This window comes from Hemicordylus capensis, chromosome 5 (assembly GCF_027244095.1).
Source record: "Hemicordylus capensis ecotype Gifberg chromosome 5, rHemCap1.1.pri, whole genome shotgun sequence".
Classification (NCBI taxonomy): Eukaryota; Metazoa; Chordata; class Lepidosauria; order Squamata; family Cordylidae; genus Hemicordylus; species Hemicordylus capensis.
This window is the reverse complement of record NC_069661.1, coordinates 143,424,558-143,434,550: the sequence shown is the minus strand read 5'-3', so window position 1 is coordinate 143,434,550 and position 9,993 is coordinate 143,424,558. Positions and strand designations below refer to the sequence as shown.

The 9,993-nt window shown below is 41.0% G+C and overlaps 1 protein-coding gene across 3 annotated transcripts in view; it reads right to left on the bottom strand.

The window, feature by feature from the left end:
• Window positions 1-108: 108 nt before the first annotated feature.
• NUDT5 (nudix hydrolase 5) overlaps window positions 109-9,993 on the bottom strand; it is a 42,648-nt gene continuing 32,763 nt past the window's right edge. For all 3 annotated transcript variants that reach the window (XM_053251348.1, XM_053251349.1, XM_053251350.1), the window contains exons 5-9: window positions 8,852-8,959; window positions 7,803-7,898; window positions 6,893-6,994; window positions 3,736-5,019; window positions 109-2,279 (exon numbers count right to left, since the gene is read on the bottom strand). In XM_053251348.1, the coding sequence (XP_053107323.1) occupies window positions 4,994-5,019; window positions 6,893-6,994; window positions 7,803-7,898; window positions 8,852-8,959 (332 nt within the window). In that variant the 3' untranslated portion in view covers window positions 109-2,279; window positions 3,736-4,993. The remainder of the gene's footprint in view (window positions 2,280-3,735; window positions 5,020-6,892; window positions 6,995-7,802; window positions 7,899-8,851; window positions 8,960-9,993) is intronic.

Here is a 9,993-nt window from a genome sequence, read left to right as displayed (position 1 = left end):
TATAAACCACATGCAGCACATTTACTTATACTCCACCTGATATACACATCTAGGCAGTATAAACAATCCGTATTTCAATATAAGAATTAAGCACTTTCACAGGATAAGAAGAGTTTAAAATTTTAATTCTGGCAGCCTTAAAGAGTTCAGCTTTACAATTACAGGTTGTTTCAGTGCAATAACCCTGTTTAGGTATATAAACAGCATTGTGTGGTCATGATTGTTGTAGCCAGTCCTGTTCATTTTTTGCCTTTGTTAAAAATCACACCCTGCCTCTTAAGGTGGCTTACAAGTGAACCTATCACTGTAGAACTATTGTTATATTTGCTATATATTAATAGCAGCAGTAAATCTGAATGTCTCCATATCTCCACAAAGGCTTGAAAAAACACTCTTAATCAGTTGCCATCAGGAAAACATGGGAGAGGGGTCCAAATGAATATATCAGAGGCAGTTCAATAAATGGAGTGCCACCATACAAAAGGTCCTTTTCTTTTGAAGTTGTATTAACTCAGTTAAGGACTTTAAAAGGTGTGTGTGTGGGGGGGTGGGGTTATAAGAGAAAAAGTGGTCCTTCAGATGGTGTGTTCAGACCATCTTTCAAACAGGATTTGGTTGTACTCTGAGATTCTTAAAGAAATAATTCAGCAATATTGTAATCTTATAAGTTGGCTCTCTTGTGTATTGACACACTGGTGGAGAGTGAAGGAAGCAACAGCTATAACTCTAGAACACATGCTTTGCAGGTATATTTAATTGTGGAATAGGAAAGATTTTGGACAGCTGTTGCTATGCACAGCTGGATCAATAGATTAAAGATAGGTCCTTAGGAGAGCTTCATCCTTGCCTCCACAGACCAAGATACAATCTTATGAGAACTTGGGTTCTATTCTTTCATGTGTGCAGTGGAGTGATGGATTCCTAATCAAGAGAACTGCTGAAAGATTTGACTAATGTCTCTACTCATGAAAGTGCACAAGCGTAACAGTACTTTTGGAGAACGGCACTGCTGCAGTATTTCTCTCAAATAACAAAACTATGAACGGATATCGTTTCAGTCCAGGTTTAGTTCTTAAGATACAGTTACTGATCAGTTAAATTTAAGTAAGACTTTCAGAGCAACACAAAAAACCTTACCTGTATGTAAAGATTCAGAAATTGTGTTCTCTCAAATTACTGGACTGACTTAAGTCCCAATTGCTTCAAGACTGGAACATCAGTAGAAAATTTCAAATATAAAATGATGCTTGTTCAAAGTGTCACATGTTGTCTCAGTGATCATTAAATACTCCTTTAAGAGTAGAGCAATATTATTCTGTTGCAGATATGGGGGCTGAAATACTGGTTTGCTTGAATTGGACAAGGAATCGTTTTGCAGCTCAGTATCTTAACTATGACATTAACTTTCGCTCCCAAAAGGTGATGCTATTTGCCACTAGTCAAAAACAAGCAGCAAACAAATAAGCATTCAAGTAGGACACGGCTCCTGTGGTGATACTGATAGGACAACATCATGTGCTGCTTCCACAGATCCAACAGCTGTATGTGTGCTTTTCTTAACCTGGACTTCAAACCCACTAGACAGACAACTGAGGTGGTGGGTGGTAATAATAGGGAAAGGTCAGACTTCTATGTAAGTGCAACCAAAACACTGTAATGCTGTAACCACTAAGTTTCAGAGTAGTCCCAATTAATGTCCTTAGATGAAACTACTCTATAATTTTAAACCAATTAAGCTGCATATGCAGCTGCTTCAGTAATGCATTGAGACTGCATGGTTTTCATCTTGAAGTTGCAGGCTTGAGATGAAAAACACAATCTTGACTTACAAAACCATTTCAAATAGATCCAAACCAATCAGGCAGAATTTCCTTACACTAATTTCAGAGAAAAGGCTCAAATGCTTCATCTCTAGTCAAGACATAATTATGCTTATATACTGACAGATGGTAGAATATTTATTTTCTGACAATTCTAGTTGATCTGATAGTTGAATTAAAAAATTTTCTACAGTAAGAAGTTGAATTAAAAAATTTTCTACAGTAAATAGGTCAGTTACATTATTCAAGGTAAGATGCTATAAACAGATGCCTTTAAAAATGATTACTGTTATCTTGCTGATTGGAACTTGATACAGGAAAATTCTTTGAGAGGACAATATATTGTGCACTAAAACTTCATGAATGGCACTTGAAATGGCTTATCTGTTGCTTGTCTCAGTGATAAGGCATACGTATATACTCTTGCATCCACTATAATGTGCTGCTCTGCCACCAGCTCTGAAAAGAAAAAGAAAAACAGTTTTTGAAGGCAGTACACACCAGACAGGCCAAACCCTTATGTCTCAAAGGACACAAGTAGTATATGCATTCTGACACCTTCTATGTGTGTGGAAGGCAAATAAAACTACTGCATCAATGTGAGAAATTTGGCCTACAGCCAAAAAGTACATGTGTATGCTGCAAGAATGATAAAATGCTATGTATGGTTTGCTAGAATGGGTGGGTACCCTTTCCAGGGCTCCACCCCACTTACAGTCCACCTGAAGAGTACCGGAATTCAGAAGTCAGGGCCATAAAGTTCTTCACACACAAAAGAGCCATGACTGTAAGTTATTACAAGCTCTGGTATTACCTAAGTTCTACCAAGAATCCATTGGTAGATTTATCCTACCAAAATGTAGATGGATTCACATGAAGCCACAAAGTAAAAACCCCACTAAGACAGTGAGGTATGCACTCAGTGGTTACTCCCACAAAACTACCAAACTCCTTATTAAAACAGAACCACAAGATTAGAATAACTGCATAATGCATCTCTTGGTAGACTGTACTACTTAGGATGGCAATTGTGGGAATTTTATGTTTGAGTACTCCCCAGATTTAAAAAAAAAATTCCACAAAGAAGAACTAGTATTACAAGGAGAAGGGTTCTATCCTAGTCTTCTTTCAGACATGCAGATCAGGGTTACAAATCCTCTCTTAAGCATCTATTTCACAACTTAATGAGGACATAGGAATCGAAAAGCAGTTTGCTGGCATATATAAGTTGTAGGAATGTGCACAGAACAGAATTTGCATTCCGTCAAGCCGGATGTTTTGATGGAATGAGCTTGTGTTTTGAGGGTTCCGATCCAGGGTGAGGGGTGATGGGAGGTGCCTTTAAAAGTCATTACCTCGGTACTACTCGCACCTGCCAGCCCGTGCGAACAGTGGTGCCCCACCTGGCATCTCATGCTGAGGCTGCCCTGCCTACAACACTCTTCTGGCCTCTGCTCATGCGCAGCAGCCATCTTCATGTGCACAAATGGCTGCTGCACATGCACAGAGACCAGAAGAGCGCCGTAGATGGTGCAGCCTCAGTGCAAGATGCCAGGCGGAGCACCACTGCTCGCAAGGGCTGGCAGATGAGAGCGGTAAACAGGTAATGAAAGTTAAGATACCACCCGCAGCTCACACTGGTGCTGCTCAGAACACTGGAAACGTTCCAACATGGAACAGGATTGTTCTGTTCTGAGCTTGAAAAAGACCCTTCATCTTATGGGTGTTCTGGCTTGGAACTTACAAAATGGCCTGTTTTTGAGCCGGAATGTTCTGCACATCCCTAATAAATTGCAACTAAGCCATCACTGCTCAAAAGACTGATGCAATGTAACTAAGGATGTCTCATATTAGGAAGACTTTCTTCCTTGGCACACTAAATCACCCCATCCTCAGAAAATCTCAGAAGTCTTACCATCAATTCGCTGCCATAAATCATTCTTTGGTAATGTAACAACTTCCACAAATTCTGAGGCGGGGGGGGGGGGGAGAGAATAGAAAATAGGAAATACTGTAATTCATGCTACATTCCACAAAGTGACTTCATTTTAGTCTGAATCAGATTAAGAACAAAATGAATTCTCAATAGTTTAAAATGCAAAAAAACCAACAACCCCCAAACCCCCAAGGTGGTAGCTAGTCACATTCAGAGTCAACATAACTGTCTCCTGCATCCAAGGCTTCTTCACTCCAACCAAGGCCAGATCTTTTGGTAAAAGCCTGCTTGCCTTCTAATGGCTGGACCACCATCAACAAGTTGGAGAACAAAAAAGTTTCTTGTACTATATCTACACTACAGAACCCTAGCCAGCAACTAGTGTTCCTAGGTCACCTTGAGAAGTGTGAGTGCTTCAACCTTCACCCCCTAAAGAGGAACTGCCAGCAAGCTCTGTTACCACAGTTGCCACTTTCTCCATGCTTTTTTGCCTTCAAGCTCGCAGCTGCAGGGTAAGTTGGCATCCTTCAGAGCTGCAGATCTGGCTGCAGGGGCTTCAGTTCTGATCCTCAATTTAGACAGTGGACTCAACTTTGCAGCTGTGGTTTTTTGATTTTTATTTGCTAAGAACACTAAGGATCATATAAACCCTCTTCTCACTTTCAAATATGATTTGCAAGAAATATGCAGCTGGATCCAAAGGAGCCTTTAAGCTCACAGAAGTGTATCTTCTGCAAGCGCCATTTTACACTTCATGCTGGGCACTGAACATAAATGAAACTAAATCCAAGGATGTTCTGCTTCTGCAAGAGTTCTTGCACAAACAGAAGCAAGAGAGCTGCTACAGAACTTCAACTGAATTCTTGCACAAGCAGATGTCAACAAACGCATTTGGTAGCTTGCCACTGGGTGAATGCATTTGCTGTTATGGCAGGACCCCTTACCCTTCACCTAATCAGGAGAAAGCAGAGGATTTCCCAAACTTATTAAAACGGAAGGTCCCTTTCTTGCAGATCATCCTAGGTGGGATATAAAACTCTCAATAAGCTATAGTAAAGACTCCCTTTGAACTTTCCTCCTCACACAGTCGGTATGTTACTGAAAAATATTGGAATTTGATGATTATCCAGAAAAATAGCTATTGATCACAAGTCCAAAGAACTGTAGAAAGCTTCAAAGAGAAGCACATTATGAAAAAGACCTAACATACTTATCTGTGATCCCAGCCATAGGCAACTTAAGCATTCAACATACCTCCTTCCTCTGTACATAGGAAACAAAACAAACAGAATGGAAATTATGTTCTATCACACAACACTCTTTCACTTATTTATTTATTTGATTTATATACCGCCCTTCCAAAATGGCTCAGGGTGGTTTACAGTTAAAACAACTGTAACTTATATAGCATAGTGGCCAAAGTTCCCAAGCTCAAAAGCTACATATTCCAATCACATCTCTGAGAGAGCAACAGAGAGAACCACCCCCTTCAAGACAGCCACTTTTCTTTTTCCAGCATCCTCACAGAGATCAGCCTGTCAGTTTCATCCTTTCCCAACTGTGATGCCAGAGTCCCTATCCCCAGACCTATTCCTTTATTAATCACGCCCCCCACAATCTCCCAGCTTAAGACAACTTCCCCACACCCAAGTTTCTCCCCTCGCACTGATGCCTTTTCAGTCTCCCCGTTTCCTCAAACCACAGCTGCTTCCCTCCTTTCCAAGTGAAACCCCCGCAAACTGCAGTGCTGCCATCTTCACCCTCTCTTCCCCCACTTCCCATATGCTAGGACTAGCACATGGCTAGAAGAGGAGAAAGGCAAGTTCCTCTTAACAGGTACTAGGATATACTATAGGGAAGGAGGAAACATATTCAACGTATGCACACAATCCACAAAAGTGCTACCACCTCATATTGTACAATGTGTAGAATAACTGCTGGTTTCTGCTGATTAGGCAATCTATATTTTCTAATTATGTTGACACAAATCTATAGTGGGAAGTTACAATTGCACCCCCCAAATTAAGACCAGTGGAAATGTATTTAACCCTAATTAAGAGCCAATGTGGTGTAGTGACTAGAGTGCTGGTCTAGGACCAGGGAGACCAGAGTTCAAACCATCATTCAGCCATGATACTTGTTGGGTGACTCTTGGCCAGTCACATCTCTCTCAGCCTAATCTACTTCACAGGGTTGCTGTGAGGAGAAACTTGACTATGTACACCACTCTGGGGTCATTGGAGAAAGAACAGATTATAAATGTAAAAGATAAAAATAAATAATTACATAGAATGGAGGAGAAAGAGGAGGAGGAGGAGAGCTGGTCTTGTGATAGCAAGCATGAATTGCCCCCTTTGCTAAGCAAAGTCTACCCTGGTTGCATTTATATGGGGGACTACATGTGAGCACTATAAGATATTCCCCTCATGTGATGGGGCTGCTCTGGGAAGAGCACATGCATGCTTGCAGGCAGAAGGTTCCAAGTTCCCTCCCTGGCATCTCCAAGATAGGGCCGGAAGAGACTCCTGCTTGCAACCTTGGAGAAGTCACTGCTGCCAGTCTGTATAGACAATACTGAGCTGGATGGACCAATGGTCAGACTCAGTATAAGGCAGCTTCCTATGTTCCTAGTCTTTTTACTTGGTATTTTGATTTGATGTGAAAGAAGAGTACAGAAGAACCTCGCTATCTATAGATTTGCGTATCCACAGTTGGGTAATTGACACCTTGGCATACACGGTGGGCAAAATGGCCAAAAAGGAGTTGATTTCATGTATCTGCAGTTTGGGGGTGGCTGGAAATGTCGTTGGAGGTCATTTCTGGCCACCATTTTATGGCTTATTTTGATTAAAAATAGCACACACACACCCATGATTTTCTGCAGAAAAATTGGGACTTTGGGCCTAGGGCACCATCATTGGACTGCTTAAGGCCCGCAGAGCATGGTAGGGCACTTTATTTCACGTTTTTATTTTTTTGCATTTTGGGGCAAGTTTCTTTGCCTTTTTGCAGCCTCCAGGAACCTAAACCCCCCAATCCCATTGACTTTAATGCCTTGTTATCCATTGTTTCATTATCGGAGAACGAAACCGCTGCAGATAATGAGGTTCTCCTGCATATCAAGTGATGGACTCACCAGGTTTCTGTTTGGGCTTCAAGTTGGCAGGACTATCTCCATTGATGGTGACTGTTGCAATGTGTGTGGTACAGTTTGTCAATCCAGGGTCCAAGCATAAAGCTACAAAAATAATCATCGCATGATTATTTTCAGAAACAAGAAAACACCTATCCAAATCTAGATGTATATATAGTAGGCCAGGGTGCAGAATTTGGCCCTCCAACTCTTGCTGGATGACAATTCCCAACATCGCCAACTATTGGCCACTGTGGCTAGGGGGTAATGGGTGTTATAGTCAACTTAGCTGGAGGCAAAGCTTAACCCAATCATCAAAATCTACATGGCACATCACAGAATCTGGATGAGAATCCACTCTTCAGTAAAGGCTAGATCCACAACTCTACTACACTACAGAGCACTGAGCCACACTATGCTGATACTAGCCCCCAGATCCATCAGGTCCAGCAAACCTGAAGTCCAGAATACCCGGAGTCCAGAAACCAAGTATCCCAGACATCATACAACAACAAAAGGTGCTGTTGCAATTGGTGAGAATAATCCCAAGAGCCATCCTGCACCAGAACAGTGACATGCTTATTATACCCCATTCCCTACGCAGGACGCTTGTTGCCCTTCTGATAGTGGCACAAGCAATACTGATGGTTGTTGTGCAGCAGCTGAGCCGTGAAACAGGGTGTCTTAGAGCTTGCTATTGCAAGGGCAGTTGTGCCAGCACAGAATTTTTCTGGATCATATCCTAATTATGGAATGTATTTCTTAAAATAAATGCACTCTCATTCTTTTGTATGTTGACCTTTAGTATTTCTTACTTTAGGTGATATATGTGAAGGACTCTGAGCATTCAAAAGAATTCTATACAAAATCTTTTTCTTTTCTTTCAAACAGTAAGACAAAATACAGAGAATACCTGGAGAACATTCAACCAATTCCCCTTTGTATCCTGTTTCTTCCTCTAGCTCACGTAAAGCAGCACTTTCTGGGGTTTCATTGTCATCAATTAAGCCTGCAATACAAATATTCTATTAGGACTATAATCAGTTATATCAAAACTTAGGGATGCAATGCAACCAGAGTTCAAAAGAAAATAAAAACTGCTTGGCTGCAGTAACAGCTGCTCTGATTAGAAACCAACCACCACCTCCATACATATGCAGGTGAAATCCATCACCCACATATGTAAAATGTTCTTCACAATGACTTAATATACATCAGCAAGATTGTTCACAGCAGAATCTGTGCTATTTTGGCATAAAGAGTGTGAAAGTACAGACTATATAGTCTTTGGAATTGGTTCAGTTAAGTGAAAGAAAACTAGCCTCTGACCCTCATATCTAGGAAAAAGACATTTGAAAACCTGTAGGCAGTGTCCATCCAGTCCCATCAGATGGGCCTGGACAGAGCTTCTCTACATAGCTAGAAGGAAGGCTTCAATGTCTCTAGCACAAAAAACAAGGCAGGCTTTTTTGTCCAGTTGGAATCAATTTATAATCAATATATATGGCAAAGTCTTTACCTAGTCTGTAAGCTTGAGAAGCCCCTTTTCTTCTCCATCCTCATACCTGTGAACAGCACATAAGATGCAAAGGAGAGCATCCACCTGCATAAGCCCTAGATGGCTTCCAATTACCCTAATACCAACTGAACTGTTCAGAATATAAACTGGGGCTTAGAACACAGTTTCTAAGAGTTTCTTGTACATGGATGGCAATGCAGACTCCACAGGTACATGCACTGGAAGTCTTATGTACCAATTTAGGGCAGAAAAAAGACAGACTCATTTCTATATTCATTTACAAAGGTGCTATTTCTGGGTGGAGATGCAATGCCTCCAGCAGCATTCTCATAAGGAGTTTGAATGAGAATTCTTGTTTACTTATGAGCGTACATCTGTGCAGAAGACAGAAGGGTCTCATGTGAAAGTTAACAAGCAAAAAACAAGGTATACAAGTCACCTACCTGCAGGGAATTCCAAGCAATAGCCTCCCATGGGAGGCCTAAATTGTTTCACTAGGACAAGGCAGTCATGATGGAGGGTTCTTTGTAACAAAGGAATAACAGCAACACCTGCCAATATAGATAAAAGACTTGAAAACACATGGACATGAGACTGAATGGAAACAGATGAGATCAGCAACTCACTCATGATAGACTATTGGTCTAGAAGAATGGTTTTTAAACTGCCTACCTTCAGAGAACACTTTCTGTATCAACTTGGAACTAGAGGTTCTTGCAAGTAGGGAATATCTAGAGTATCTCAGATCTTGATAACCCTGCTGTATAGATTTTCAGTATACTCACTCCTTCCATCTCCATTTGATCTTCTCTGAAAAGAAAAAACTTTGGAAAGTTGGAAAACTTTCCTTGTTTTTCCATATCTATTTCCATCCTCAATGTCTTTACAGATGACATTGTAGTACTGTTCCTTGTCTCTTCTAACAGCTTTCTGAAATTCCTGATTAAGTTCATTCCTGAGGTCTTTATCCTTCTTGACTTTGGCTTCTCTCCTCTTCTTGGCTAACTTGGCAAAGAGGCACCTTTTAACGCGGTGATTCTCTATTTAGCAGGGGGAGAGTAACTGGCCCTATCCACCCCCAGCACAGTACCTCCAGTGACTGTTGCTGGTGTCTATCTTACGTTTCTTTTTAGATTGTGGGCCCTTTGGGGACAGGGATCCATCTTATTTATTTATTATTTCTCTGTGTAAACTGCCCTGAGCCATTTTTGGAAGGGCGGTACAGAAATCAAATCAAATCAATAAAATGAAATAAAAATAAATTCCACCATCTGTTCTGACATCCATTTTGCTTTCTTCTGTTTCTTGGTTTTTGGCAGTCTCTTTTCTCATTCATCCTTAACAACTTCTTTGATTTCATTCCACAGTTCCTCTCATTCCCTATCAATGAGGTTCAGAACTTCAAAATGGTTCCTGATGTTCTCCTTGAAAATGATAGGTACATTCTCAAGATCATATCGTGGAAGCTGGATAGCTTTGTTTTTCCGCTTTAGCTTGACTTAGAACTTGCACACAAGCAGTTTGTGATCTGTTCCACAATTGGCCCCCGGCCACATCTTTGCTGTTATAACAGAGCTCTTCCATT